Source organism: Quercus robur, chromosome 5 (genome assembly GCF_932294415.1).
Source record: "Quercus robur chromosome 5, dhQueRobu3.1, whole genome shotgun sequence".
Lineage (NCBI taxonomy): Eukaryota > Viridiplantae > Streptophyta > Magnoliopsida > Fagales > Fagaceae > Quercus > Quercus robur.
In genome coordinates, this window is record NC_065538.1 from 3,095,778 (window position 1) to 3,110,987 (window position 15,210).

Sequence of the window (15,210 nt, forward strand, 5' to 3'; positions counted from 1 at the left end):
TAAAAATTAAAAAAAAATAATAACTTGGGAATGACTTAACTTAGCTGTCCTCAAGGTAAACAGATCCACTATGATAGAATGAAAGTTGACAATAGATTTAAACCTTAAGTCTAAAGCTACATCTTGTAAAACTTACTCACATGACCACGTGCAGCTCAGACTCCACAAACTCTTCTATCTTGAATTTGCTGAACATAAACTCACATGTTTGTGACTTTGAGATCCCACTCAAAGTTTTAGCAACACAAACTCTCCAGTTTGTGACTCCAAGACCACCCTTGAAAGTTTAAATCATCAGTTATGTATGATCTTGTATGCGACAACTTTAAATCTACCGATTCTAATGGTATGAGAATGATTTTTGGTAATGACTTTGAAAGGAGAAGGCACAGTACCTTTTAGATCTCAAAAGAGCACCTCCAAAGTCATTACAAAACGTGTCTTAAGATTTCCTTTAAATAAGTGTGAAATAGATCTGAAACCCTAATCACTTAATGGGCTTGTGGGTTATTGGACTTTAATTAGAGTCTGCAGAACCCGTCTTTCGATAGGTCAAACTTGTTCTCTCGATCAGTCGAACTTGTCATGTTTCGAATTCCTGAACCTGCAACTTCCTTTTTCTTGTATTCTAACTTGTAGTACCTTGAGCATTGTCTAATAAATCTTATAGACTCTATGATTTATACCTAAACAACTTTGTGCTCATGGTTTGTCAATTGTTTTTAACTTTTAGAACCTAACATTATCTATTCCCACACATCGCGTGAGCCTGCGATTAGTTCATTATAAAACTCATTAGGTAGTATTATATTTGAGAATCGGTTATATTTAAACATAATTAAAAAGAGGGCCAAAATATAAAAACACCCTATGATGTTTAGGTGAGTTGCAAACTAACCTCCTAAGATTTCAATTTTTTTTTTTTAATAATTCCTAGAGATTTTCATATTTATAAATTAACCCTATGTTAAAAATTAAAATTTTTATTTTAAATAAAAATTATATAAAATTCAACTCCAGATTATCGTAGACATACACCAATCTCCACCATATCCAACCGTCGCTCCTCTCTCCCCACTTTTCATTAGGTATACAGAGTGAAAAAGCCAAAAAAAAAAAAAAAAAAAAAAAAAAAAAAAAAAAAAAAAACCAAACAAACAATGAGAGACCAAAGATAAAGCAAAGAACTTGGGGGCTCTTGCTTCTTAGCCCTACCATTATCAAAAATCAAGGAGACTATTCATGAGTATAAACTCACCTTAGTCCTCATATTGATCTTGAGTATTAACAAAGAGTAGTCTTTGGTTTGATTTAATGATAAAGGAAAGTTCAATACTTCACAAAGGACACAATTATTTGTAGTATTGAGACTTTAAGGTAAGAAAAAACTTAAATAAATTATGTTCAGGATTAATCAAATGATTTTTAAAAATATTTACTAGCTTAAACTTCAAATAGTGATGCTTCTTTGAGAGAAAGTTAAAGACAAAACCAATGCTTAGATAAAACATGTGAATAGTGATCATTGATCTAGGCCAATGGCCATCCATTTACTTGACTATTTATTTAATAAATCCTTATGAGTTATGATTTAAGAACGCAAGATAGTAGGAATTTTTTTTAGAACCTTCTAAAATTCCTTTTAATACCTCATAGCCAAATTTGATAGATCAGATACTTTGGTGACACTCCATCATTTATCCACTTTAAGATAGACTCTCTTATGCCAAGAGAAATGTACATAATTCAAATCTCCCTTCTTAAATTATCGAATTAAAAAAAAAAAAAAAAAAACTCTCTTTAATACCAAACAAAAACTCCTAAAAAAAAAGTATAGGGTTTTCTTGCACTAAAAACAAATTTCCCAACTGAACCCCACTGTTCTCAATTCAATAGTTAATACCAATTGGGTCTGACTGGTACTTATTGCTGCTTCTTAATTCTTATAGCTTTGATGTTCATTAAGAAATATAAAAATTAGTCTTGGTTGAAGAATTGAAAACCCACTCACGGTTCAAAGACCAAGGATTTTGCACCAGGCAATTCAGGATTGGCAAGTAAGGGAGGCCTCGTCAAGAACCTTTCTGACCAATAGGTTTGTTGTTTTGCTCAGACCATATGTTTTTCAACCACTAACTAGGGAGCATGCAACATCTTTCATGATTGCAAATCAATATTGAGGGACTTTATTCCATTAAAAAAAAAAATATTGAGGGACTTTAGAATAGTTGTGACTTGTAGTGCACTGTCCTTTTACTTAAATAAAAATAAAATAATGAAAGAGAATATATTTTCAGAAGAAAAATAATAGAATACTAGTCGCTAACCTGTGCAATGCACGGGAAAACTACTAAAACTAAAATTTAAAGATATATTGTGTTTTCTTTTTTTGTTTGTTTGAAGAATGTTATATAATACAGGAGTATATATAGAAGTTCAAATCCCTGTAAAAAGTTTAGATCTCTTAAAACATTACACCAATATGAGAAATTAGGGTGCTTTGTTCAACCCAAGTACAAAGTTAAAACCAACCTCTAACTTCATACCTTTAGGGCCTTGAGCTTTATGCACTAAGGTTATATTGTTATATATATAAATCGTAAGCTAAAGCTGACTTGATATGATATTCCTTTTTGTTACAAAAAGAATCAACGGAATAAATATGACAAAGTAAGAACAAACCTCAAAGATTCCATGCCATTGATGAGTAGTATAATTCCTCCGGTTCATGGCCAATCAAAAGCCATTTTTCTCCTATAAATTCATAAGCTACAACAAAGGAGTTGTTATACATTCTCTAAACCTTGCATATTATACTCTATTGTAAATTGGAAGAGATATATCATCCTAGAGATTCAAGATATGATGAAAGGGCAAACTGCTATCAAATTAAAAGAAAAAGAATATCATATCATCCTTCAAGTGAGAGCTTGAGTTCAATATGCTATTCAACAACTTCATTTCTTTAATTATTGTCTATGATTATGTAATTTATTTTTTTTTGTTTTTTATTCGAATTTCATAAAATAGAGTAGTCATTGGGAGAAACCATAGTCTTGTAGAGACAATGCAAAAAAAGAAAAAAAAATATTAAAAAAGGGAGTATTATACCTTTTTTATGCAAGGCATAGGTAAGTTTGAGTAAACATTGAGTGTATATGCCCACTTATTAAACCTGAAAAAAGGCAGTGGCGGCTCTAAGATTATTTTTAGGGGTTTCAATGAGAAACATAAATTATATAAAATCTAAAACAAAAATGAACTTGAATATATTGGCATTACAAAAAAAAAAAAAAACCCAAATACAAGAAGTTTTACAATTACCTTCTATGAGATTTTATATTTTGAAATCGTTGCATTATATCTTCATTATCAATTCTATCAGTTACATTTTTTTTAATGTACACAGCTAAACAATTATTCATCCACTAATCTCCCATTTGATTGATTGATTTCAAATTTTTTAAGATCTATGAGCTTTTTATAAGGTTTAAGAATTAAGATTAACAAATTTATACTTTCGTTGTTGGGCTTTTTTTGCAAAAAAAAAAGATCAAATTAGTTTGTTATTGGACTTTTTTGTATGTTTAAAAAGGCAAGATATTGGTAAGAGCTTCATATTCAAACTTATTTCATTTGTGTTTAACAAAATTTTAGAGCTAAGGTGTTCAAATTTTTATTTATGAGGTAAAAAAAAAATTACATTATAATATATATTTTTTGGGCTAGTTCAGGGGGTTCATTTGAACCCCCTAGGCTTAATGTGGAGCCGCCCATGAAAAAAGGACATTGTACAAAATCAAATTGTGGAAAAAGAACAATACACTTATGTATTTTATCAAACAATTTGCGTGCATGTAACAAAAATATTTGTTAGTTACATCCACAACAAAATAATAAAGCAAAAAAATTTGAGAAGGTGATTTTGGCATAATATAGGGAAAAAAAAATCAACCGAAAAGATTATTTTATTTTGATTTACATATAGGGCATGAATCAACAACAAATACAAACAAATTCAAACAAAAGACCCTTGTAGATGATGGAGATAAAATTGAGAATAATAACTAAACTATATATATAACTAAGCTATCAAAATTCGAATTTACCACTGCAATTCAACTACAACCTAAAAACATAAAAGAAAAAAAGTAAAAAAGTTACCCACATAGACCAACACCAAGAGAGGCTACTTACACACATTTTATCAAACACTTGGTGCATATGTTTTTTGGAATGCCAAATGATAATATCAGGGACGGAACTAGGATCAAAATTTATGGGGGGCCAAAACCTCAATAAAAAAAATTCTTTAAAATACAAATTAGCATATATTTAATGTTAAGAAAATATCAACAAAAGAGATGAAAAAAAAAATAATTGTTTATTAATACATTTTAAATTAATAATTTAAAAATAGAATTCAACATTCTTTTAAATAACAAAAATCATCTATAGTTGATTTTGTACTAAACTTTGCAACAATCTCCCTTTCAATCCTAATTTCTTTTGATTAATGATACATGAATTTATAAAATTTATATAATAAAAATTGTAATACTAATGATTGTACACTACACATTAGCACCAATTTATTAACGCAACTATTCAGTTCTATAATACCCCACATAAAATTAAACTAATTTACTAATAAACAAGCAACTAAGTTAAAATAAATAAATAAATAAATAAATAATAAATATTTTAGTTAAAAATTAATAGCCAAACACACCTGCCATCCCACCCTACACATTGATTAATGGCCACCCACGCACCCCACTCTCACTCACTACAAGTACATTAACTTGGTTTGTAATTTGTATTCATCTATCTTTCTTCTTCTTTTTCTTTGCGCAATTTTTTTTTCTTTTCAGCAAAAATAGTCATATCTTTTTCACGAAAATTCAAATAGTCAATCTTAACACTTATTAAAAAAATAGCTTGGATCTAAGAAGAAAGAGTAAGAAACAGCCAACACAGTAACACAGATGTTGTAGTATAGTTGTTTGCCAGTTGGGTTGTATCATTTTCATGGGCCAATTTGTAACTTATTGGGAGCAGGGGGGGCCAAAAATAATTATTTTGGGCTCAATCGTTAAACTATTCATTAAATGTGTATACCATTACTAGTTAAAAATAAAAAAATTAAAAAAAAAAATTACGGAGGGGGGGGGGGGCAATGGCCCCCCTCTGCCCTTTACTAGTTTCGTCTCTAGATAATATAATAGCAATGGAAAGAGAGTGCTTTTGAAGAGAGTCCAATCCCGATTTGCAAAAACATTAAGTCAGTTAAAATGCAGCAATTGTGATACGTTATTTCTTGCAGATAGTGAATGAGCTGTTATTGCTTCCTGACACTAATGTGAATGCGCTAACATGAGACCATAAAACAACCTTTGACATAGCTGATGGAATGCCTTGTAAAGCAGGTCTACTTTTAGCTTATAGGATCTAATAAGTCTTAACCAATTCTTTGATGATGAAACAACCACAACGAATAGAATGCAACTAAAAAAACAAATCTTATGAAATTCGCAGGTTTAGCTATGAACGATTTAGGTTTAAAAAATAAAAATAAAAATAAAAAATCTCACCAAACTTTCTCTAATAAGAGAATAAAAAACTCACCTTGTGTTAAATACACTGCCTTTGGTTTTTCAGAAACGGTATGTAACGACCCCACCTCAACTGTGTAAATATTGTCCACTTTGGGGTCCATACCCCTCATGGTTTTGTTCTTCCCCAGATTACACTGGGGAAAAGGCCTCTACACATTAGAGGGAGGTCATTCCTTATAAACACATTTCCATGTGCTTCCCTAGGCAATGTGGGATTCCGTGGAATGTAAGACCCCCCCTTTTTGGGTCACTACAATCCACCCCCATTACAAGCACACGCGTTCTCGCGTGTGGGGCCCACACTTCCGGCTAGGGCATGGCTCTACTCCACAAAATGGGCCCTAACGAGGACGATAGGGATTTAGTGGGGGAGATTGTGATTCCCCAATTTGATTGATTGTATGATGTGTGATGAGTCCCACATTGGGTATTTACTAGGTAGATCTGGGCTTTATTAACAACTACAAGGAGCTTAATTGTGACTAGTTTTTTTGAGGTATAACGCAGATGTGGCTAGTGCTTTTTCCTTGGATTGTTACACGGCAGCAACTGAAAGGATCTAAAAATCGAAGATAGCAGAACACACAAAAAAAACCTGTGATGAAAAATAAAACTAAAACTGAATAAAACTTTCCCAAGAAACAAACAAAGGCCTACACAGAACAAAACCCACAATTAAAAAATCAAAGGTTTAGCAAAACTGAGCTACTTACGTAGCTAATAAGAGGGTTCACGCCACTGTTGTGTTTGGGTGTGAAAGCAAGGCCAGAGAGATTGAAGGTTTAGGTCCATTGGTCATTGTTGCTGTTAGGAAAATCAACAAAGAATTTGAAAGAAAAATAAATAAATAAAAAGAGGTGGAAAATTGTGATGGGGCTGCGTGAAGAAGAAGAAGAAGATGGAAGAAAAATAGAGTTGATCGGCGTTGAGAGATCTTAGAGAAAGACAACCTGCGTGCTGAGTTTGTGTTTGTGTCTATTGGGTTTTTTTTTTTTTTTTTTTTTTTTTAAAGATAAAGTATCAGGTTTTATTCAAAAGAAGAAGAGATAAGTATCAGGTTTTATTTTGGAGAGAAAAATGGTGCTTTTAATTAAATTTTTTTTTTTTAAATATTGTGTTGTGCTGATATGAAAAATTATGGTGTCAGCAAAGACTTCGGTTTTATATATGAGAAATGATATGTCTACAACATTTTTACAACAAATCCTAAGTGGCAGGTTGTTACTGGTTGTTATTGTTAGGGCAAAAATGTAATCTTAGTGTTAGTTTCAAATTTGAACCAATAACAACTAACCACCTGTGATTTGTTGTAAAAATGTTGTAGACGTAGCATCTCTCTTTATATATATAATAACTAGTCGCTAACCTGTGCTATGTACAGGAAAGTTTGGCAATTTTATTTTAATTATTATACATATTTATTTTCTTTATTAAGTACTAATAAATTAAAAAATGTCAATTAATTTCATATTAACATGATATAATATTATATATGTTATCTCTAGAGTATATATGAACAAATAAATCAAGATTAATAGTAATTTGAGGGTTATCTCATAGGTTCATATAACAATTTCCACATTAAAATTGCAATGATATAACAACAAAAACTCACATACAAATAAATATGAAAATAATTTGTTTATGCTTGTATGCTTCCACTTCTCATGGATGGAAATCTCCATAACTGTATACGGTCGTATCTCTATATTGTTGTACATTCTACAAAAAGATTGTACTTTTGTATGATGTAGTCTCATTTTTCACCTCAAGGTAAAGTTAAACATGGCCCCAAACAACAACAAAAAGTTGTTTTTAGGCCCTTAGCAATGTTCTTTCTTTTCCATGGTACCCTAGATACTCCTAAAAGTGCAGCTTATATGTCTTGAAAAAGAAAATAACTTATTAACTTCCTTGACAATAACAAACAGTAAAAAAGACCTCCCTATGAAAATGTCCATTTAACAAAATAATAATCATATCCTTTAGTTTCACTAATCCATAGTTGAAGAAAAGTGAGGTTTTAATATTAGAAAAAAATACACTTTCCACCAGTTTCTTCCTTCACCCTTTTAACAAAATCCTCCATCTTATAATTGATGCAAACATTAGCTCCACAATCCTTGCAAACAGCTAATTTTTCATCATTCCTTGCTAAACACAATCTAAAATATATTATACATGGAAACTAAACTTATGCATGCATTAGAAGAAAAGTGATATTGTACTGTCAACAACAATACTGAATTGCAAATGTACCAATACTCCCATGAAAATCAAGTTTTAATATTCATCCGTTATGCATTGAAGGTACCATATATCATACATAGTTGTTAATACTATCATCAATCACATATATTGTCTAACTTCTCTTATCATAAATATTTCAGATTTTATGGGGGGAAAATTAAAAGAGAAAATGTGTTTTTTTTTTTTTTTTTTTTTGTTTTTTGTTTTTTTTGTTTTAGAAAGAGCTACAATGGCAACCTTCTAGGCTGGACCATGTTGTCCTTTACTTTATGGTTGTAGTCAATAAAATCAACATTAAGCAAGCAAGAATTTTAGTTCAAGTTGATCAAATGATGCGTGTGAAGAGTGGCAAAAAAACATCTTTGAATGTAAAATATGATTCCACTCATCATATCATAACTTAAAGATTACTTCCAAACAGCTTTGTTATGTTAATGAAGTCAGCAACAGAAAGCATAGATGTGAAGGTTTATTGACATATTAGAGACTTGCAGTAGAATTTAACTTGCATTTTCTTTATGCCTAACATCATAAAGAGAAAAACATGACTTAATGTACAAAGAAAACAAAAACTTGGGAAGAGAGCAACTTTTTGATAAAGTAGTATTAAAATTACTACAACTTGAATCCACCCAATAAATTACACCCATGACAAACTAAACACTTTACAATTGAACAGATATAGGATAGCCTCCTCTAATAATACTTTGCCACTAAATAATCTTGCATTTTTCTAAATCCAAATATATATATATATATATATATATATATATATGCAACCCAAGCCAACTTGAATAATGAGGAATTACATTTAGGATGTAACCAACTGAGATTTGAGGACTAATTTGTACATGAGTTTTGACATTTGACATGATTTATATCAATTTATAAACCAATAACCCACAAATTGGAAAAAAAATCTTAAAAATTATTAATTTCAAGAAAATTTCTAAAATTAGAACGTAGCATAAAACCAAGAATGCACAATCCAAACATAAATCAAAAGGTGTGGGAATGAACACATTAGATAGTCCAAATAATTATATTTCCACTATTCAAAACCAAGATAGCATATCCCCAGTTTGCATAATGCAAAAATGCACACCTCAGGTACAATGTCTAAGATATTTATGATTATTGCGATAAATAAAAGTAAATAAACATAAAAACAGAACTTAGTGGGTCATCATCAAATAGTTTATGACAGTTCATCTATACTATAGTTCCAACACCTGTTCAGGCTTGTAAACTAACGTAAGTGCAAAAATGTCAAGTAAAACCAATTGCTCTTAGAGGCCTTTTGTCAAACACTTAGCATATATAACCAAGAAATAGAACTTGGTTAATCTAGAGGTGCTGTAATAGAGGGAAGCAATATTTCCAGTACCTAAAGAATATTTAGAATAATGGAATATACAAATTAGAAACATATTGATGCCTCCTATTAGAAGCAATAAGATTTTGATCTTCACTATTTACATCAAAAGAAGAATTGCTAAGCATGAAAAGCCATAAAATGTTGGCTTCAAGGAGAATTAAATGCTTATACAATAGTGGCGGTGAACAACAGAAAAGGCTAACTGTTATAATAGTGCTTTTTTTTTTTGCTTTGTTTTTGCTTCTCTATTTCAAGTAATTCAGCCTCAACATTGCAAGTGACGGCTGTGGCCAACCTTAGGAGTATATTTCTGCAAGGAGTAATGGAATCAATTAAGATAGCCCATTCAGTTGCACACTCTATTGTCTTTGCATCTTTGTACTACATCAACCCCTCTAATTCACAAAGCTTGAAATTATCTTTCAAAATTATATACCAAATGGCTAGGACCAAGTCCAGGTTCAATGTCAATCCCACAACCAATACTCAAGCAAATCATGAAAAATCTCCAAGGTACGACCTTATATTCACATACTCACAGTTCATTTCCAAATTTACGCTCAAGAACACCAAGCCACCTCTAAATTAGACCCAAATTCATTCTCAATGAAAAATTTTTAATTTGCAGAGAAATTCCCAAAATCTAAAGTTAATGCACAAACCCACCATAAATGAATCATAAAAAAATCATACCTATTTCTTATTTTTCCCTAAACTTTCAAATACACTTGAAATCCCTAATGGAACCCAAAAAAAAAAATTATTATCTAAAACTTCCTATCAAATTTTGAATTTATCTGTAAATCAAAGGCTCACAAATCAGTGCCTACATAGAAACCTTAAAAAAAAAAAAAGAATCCAAATTTACAAAGGGAAGGAAACCACATTAAAATTGCAATAATATATATAGATTAAAAACTCATTAACTTTAGGACACCCGTTTAAAAATCAATATATTTAAATAAGCTACTATTTAATTCCACATAATAACATAAATAATTTAGAAATTATCATTGAGATTATTATTCAATACTCAAATATGGGATGAACAGAACTTGGGTTGAATCCAGCTGAGGCTGCCTAATTTCAGAGTCTGGTTTTAACACGACTTTGTTCATCACAATGACAATTATAACCTTGCCCATTTGTGCAAATTACACCACTCCTAGTAGCTCTCTAGAGTCTGGCCCACTGACATATCTAACTCAATTGAGATTTTAACTCTTTTGAGTAGGAAGTCCAACTCAATACACTTTTCCTTCAGTGGCTGCTCAGATTGTAATAACTCTAGGGACTTTCAATCTCAGCTCTTGTAGGTAAGTGCTGCTTATATTTTGATCATGGTCTGCTTGACCATCTTTTGATTAGTAATTAATGTTAATACTTTGATGGGTCATCATGCTTTTTATTGGTATTGATTGCTTTGAAGTGATTTCAGGCATTTAAATGGTTTTGATTCTGCTTATGTAAGTACCATGTTGAATCTTTATGCTCTGCAGTACTTTGTAGACCATGAAATAAACACAGAAAAGAAGGAAAAAAACAAAAACAAAAAAAAAAATGTTTTCTGGGATATCTTACCAATCCATATGAATATGTATATGTGAATATTTTCAATATTGTAGATTGACTTGCTTAAAATGGTGGTGACTGGTGAGGAATGGCCAATAGCCAGTACATAGTATGTGAATGGCTTTGATTATGATTCATCAAAGTCATACTACTTTGTGCAAGAAATTTAGATTTGCTTGGGAACCCAACTTTGCCTCAAGCTGGCCTGTGGCTATATCATAATAAAAGCAAGGCCAAGATAAAATTTTAAGGCCCTAAACAGGAGTATCACGTGTTTTAAGAAATTCTTGCCATTGTTGATACTATCATAATCGATGTCTTTATATGGTGCAGTCTCTTCAGAATGCATCTAGTATTAAATCACTGGAAACTAATCCATCTATTAATGCTCACGTATCCAGGATAATGGAGGGTGAACCCGTTAATGTTAACGAGTTTCAAGAATTGGCTAGGCAAGCTCTTCCAAAAATGTATTATGACTACTATTCTGGGGGAGCCGAGGATCAATACACCCTAAAAGAGAATGTGGAAGCATTTCGCAGAATAACGTATGCTGCTGCTAAGTCGGTGATTTTTGCTGTAAACTGGCTACAATAATTTCCTGATCATTTCCACTGCTTCTCAGGTTCCGGCCTAGAATTCTTGTAGATGTAAGCAGAATAAATTTGTCAACTACTGTACTGGGTTACAAAATCTCAGCGCCAATCATGGTAGCTCCATCTGCTATGCATAAGTTGGCACATCCAGAAGGTCCAAATCTTCTTGGAAGAGTTCTCAGTCTCAGTTGAAATTTATTTGGATTCTTATTTACTTGCTCGTTGTGATTATTCTAGGAGAGACCGCCACAGCCAGAGCAGCAGCTGCGTCTAATACTATAATGGTATTGATTTTTAAATATGGAGCTATTTTTCTTACTAAGTTTCGTGAATTTTAAGTTATTTTTCATTGCAGGTTTTGTCCTCCATGTCTTCCTGCACTATCGAGGAGGTTGCTTCCAGCTGCAATGCCATTCGGTTTTTTCAATTATATGTATTCAATCCTTCTTTAGCTCTTATAATTTCATTAATGAAATGTATATTTCTTTAGCAGCAACACTTTCTTTTGGTTGCCTTCTTTGTCTTTGTATTGGTGATCCTGCTGTTAGCAAGTCACACTGTAATCTGATATTCGTCTGGGAATAGGTATATAAGAACCGAGATGTAGCAACTCAGCTAGTTCAGAGTGCTGAAAGAAATGGATACAAGGCTATTGTGCTGACAGTTGATGCTCCCATGCTTGGTCGAAGGGAGGCAGACATAAAGAACAAGTAGATATTATCTCCTTTTTTTTTCCAACACTAATCATTATATTCCCTTCACAGTTGGGTATAAAGTTCTCCATGTAATGGTATTTATGTTCCTTTCATGCTAACAGAATAGGCTTGATCTCAAATCTTATTTGAAATATGACTGTAATAAGTTCTGCAGAATGATTCTACCGCCGTTAAAGAATATTGAAGGCCTTGTATCAACTGAAGTGAACAATGTGAGTGAAATAGTGTAACTCCCAGTTGCCACATTGAAATGTGCCAGATGCATTGAATTTAAAAAAATGGACACATGTATGCATGTTAACCGAAGTTTTAATCTTATTTTTAAAATTTTAAAACTAAATCTTTTATTGTTACTCACTGAATCAAATTTTCTGCAGCGTGTAGGGGCCCTTGATGCTTCTTTGTGTTGGAGGGTATAAACGAGTAACCTATTCTGCTTACCTCATAATGTGCTGTTACAAAAATGTTTGGAAGATTTTACTTGGAAAATAGTTTTTTTTCCCCTTCTGCATAAATTTTCAAAACTAGTTGTTTTACTCATTATAACACTGATTTTAGTGTTCTGTGTTTGGTGCTTTTATAATGTAAAGGTTGAGACATAAGATACCATTGGAAGTGCTTATATGGTTTCACTTTTTATTTTTGCTTGCTGAGGGTGTGTGCAAGGGCCATGGTTTCTTACATTCTTATGAGTTTAACTAAAGTGTCACAACATACACAGGACATAGGATGGTTAAGATCTATAACAAACTTGCCAATTCTAATCAAGGGAATACTCACTCGGGAAGATGGTAGGATCTCTATCTTATGATATTTGCATCTTACCATTATTATACTATCACTATTATTACTCGTGAAGATGGTAAGGTCAAGCTTTATTACTGATTTTCACATCTCTATTTTGCATCTTCCCTATTTTTTCCTTCCCTTAGTAACAGGAAGAACATTCTCTGCCTTTGAAACTTTAAACTTTCAATGAAAATTTCAGTTAATCATCCTTTTTATCCTTGGAATTTCAAGTATAGGAGGCCTGTTAATCATCCTGATTGTGTGATTTTTTTCTCACAATTGCCTCCTCTATCTGCTCTGTCAAACATTTTTATGTAAATCACTTTAAATTCTGCATCTTTTCACTCTCTTGATAATTTACTCAGATCCTTAAATGTGATGGTTGCTTTACTTTATGTTCAACATTCAAATATCCTAAACATTTGATGTACTGTCATGGGCAGCAATAAAGGCGACAGAAGTAGGTGTTGCTGGGATTGTTGTCTCTAATCATGGGGCTCGCCAGCTTGATTACACTCCTTCTACTATTACTGTTCTGGAAGAGGTGAGGTTTTATCTCTACTGCTTAGCATAAGAATATTATTCTCATTGGGTGTGTAGGCGTAAACACAGATTCTACATTTTGCATCTCTGTGCTCCTTCTTTAATATAGATGTTAAAAGCATTAGGGTTTAGTGAAGTTTTGTTTAGAGTTACACCATGCTCTTTGGCATGCCAAAGTTCAATCAGCAATTGTGGATATTTAGGCATCTTGTGGTTGCAGGTGGTTCATGCTGTTGGAGGGAAAGTTCCTGTGTTCCTTGATGGAGGAGTGCGGCGAGGAACAGATGTCTTCAAGGCATTAGCCCTTGGTGCACAAGCCGTCCTTGTAAGCTCTCTACCCCAAACTATTTAATTCATGTAACTAACTTATGAATCTTCTCTTACACCATTTCTTCACATGCAATGTCCGCCATGTGGTTGCTATATAAAGAGAACAAGTAGTATTTTTTGTTCATGCGCTTGTGTAATTCCTTTTATGTGAGTTTCAACTGTCAATGAATGTCAGTGAATCCAACTGATGCCTTTTTGGGAAGCAGCTCTATCGTACTCTGCTTCTAGATTGCCATTTTTTTTTTTTTACAACTTACTGTCTAATTTCCGTCTAACTTGCATGTGCAAATAAAAAACTTTTAAGTTGCTCAAGATAAATACCAAGATCATTGAAACACTTTGAGAGTGCTGGATATAATTGTAGGAGTGACACGCCTTGGCAGTGTTAATCCTCAACACTCAATTTTTGCTTCTCTCTCCATCCCAAAGTCAATATGCTGATATTTAAAAACCTCTTAAAATTTTATGATTCTTGGTCAAAGCTCTCTAAACTCTATTGTAATCTATATATTTATTATTGCAGATTGGAAGGCCTGTTGTCTATGGGTTGGCAGCAAAGGGGGAATATGGGGTGAGAAAAGTCATCCATATGCTGAAGGATGAGCTTGAGCTCACCATGGCACTGTCTGGCTGTCCTAGTGTGAAAGATATTACTAGAAGCCATGTGAGGACAGAGCATGAAAAAATCCATTCAATGCTCTAATAAAATATTTGTAGCATTAGGACAATGTCCTAAAGAAAAATGATTCAGATCATCAATAATACCTCATACATTTGTAATTACATTGTTAACAATAAGTCACCGTGAATAGGTGTGGAATATGTTGAAATTTCCTCAATGATCAAGTTGGCATGTAGATAGTGGAATGGGACCTTGACTACTATCTTCTGCCATATGCATGTCTGTTGTACAAATAAATGTAGTTCTATATGTAGAACCTTGAAGTCCATGTTAAAGATATGGGTTCAGAACCCATTGTATTCTCCTACTCTTATATTGTACTAGGAGTTTAAGGATTGATATTTTCTACTTTTCTATCGGTAGATCTTTGTAAGTTCTACAGAATAGAACAAAAAAATGCAAGCTCAAGCTCATACCCTGAGAAATTATTCCCTAAACCCGGGTAGAAGGATATGCATCTCAAAGTTATTGATTGAAAAATACATTTTGAAATGGGGGACATTTTTTTTCCTTAAATTCTTATAAGTGGTAAAGATAAATCATGGTAGATTGGTAGCATGGTAGTGAGAGAATTTCACAGTGGCAATGCTGAATTCACTTCTGGCTTGGAGATTTTAAGGCTGATTAATGTGATGGAGCCAAGCTTGATGAGAAGAGAGATGGGCTCATTGATGCATGGGTGTTGCCAAAAAAAAGAGCAGGTATTAGAAAAAAGAAACCTCAAGTACCTGTAACC

At 32.5% G+C, this 15,210-nt stretch overlaps 1 protein-coding gene across 8 annotated transcripts in view; it reads left to right on the forward strand.

The window, feature by feature from the left end:
• Window positions 1–15,210, forward strand: part of LOC126724841 (peroxisomal (S)-2-hydroxyacid oxidase GLO4-like) — a 104,203-nt gene that overhangs the window by 17,106 nt on the left and 71,887 nt on the right. The window contains exons 1-12 of one of the 8 annotated variants that reach the window (XM_050429257.1): window positions 10,678–10,712; window positions 11,220–11,366; window positions 11,444–11,568; window positions 11,652–11,698; window positions 11,770–11,847; window positions 12,000–12,124; window positions 12,285–12,342; window positions 12,508–12,543; window positions 12,852–12,921; window positions 13,363–13,463; window positions 13,683–13,787; window positions 14,316–14,828. In XM_050429257.1, coding sequence (XP_050285214.1) covers window positions 10,693–10,712; window positions 11,220–11,366; window positions 11,444–11,568; window positions 11,652–11,698; window positions 11,770–11,847; window positions 12,000–12,124; window positions 12,285–12,342; window positions 12,508–12,543; window positions 12,852–12,921; window positions 13,363–13,463; window positions 13,683–13,787; window positions 14,316–14,495 — 1,092 coding nt within the window. In that variant the 5' untranslated portion in view covers window positions 10,678–10,692 and the 3' untranslated portion in view covers window positions 14,496–14,828. Of the gene's footprint in view, window positions 1–10,407; window positions 10,563–10,677; window positions 10,713–11,219; window positions 11,367–11,443; window positions 11,569–11,651; window positions 11,699–11,769; window positions 11,848–11,999; window positions 12,125–12,284; window positions 12,343–12,507; window positions 12,544–12,851; window positions 12,922–13,362; window positions 13,464–13,682; window positions 13,788–14,315; window positions 14,829–15,210 lie in introns of those variants that run through there. The other 7 variants (XM_050429256.1, XM_050429248.1, XM_050429254.1 and 4 more) reach the window with 7 other exon arrangements.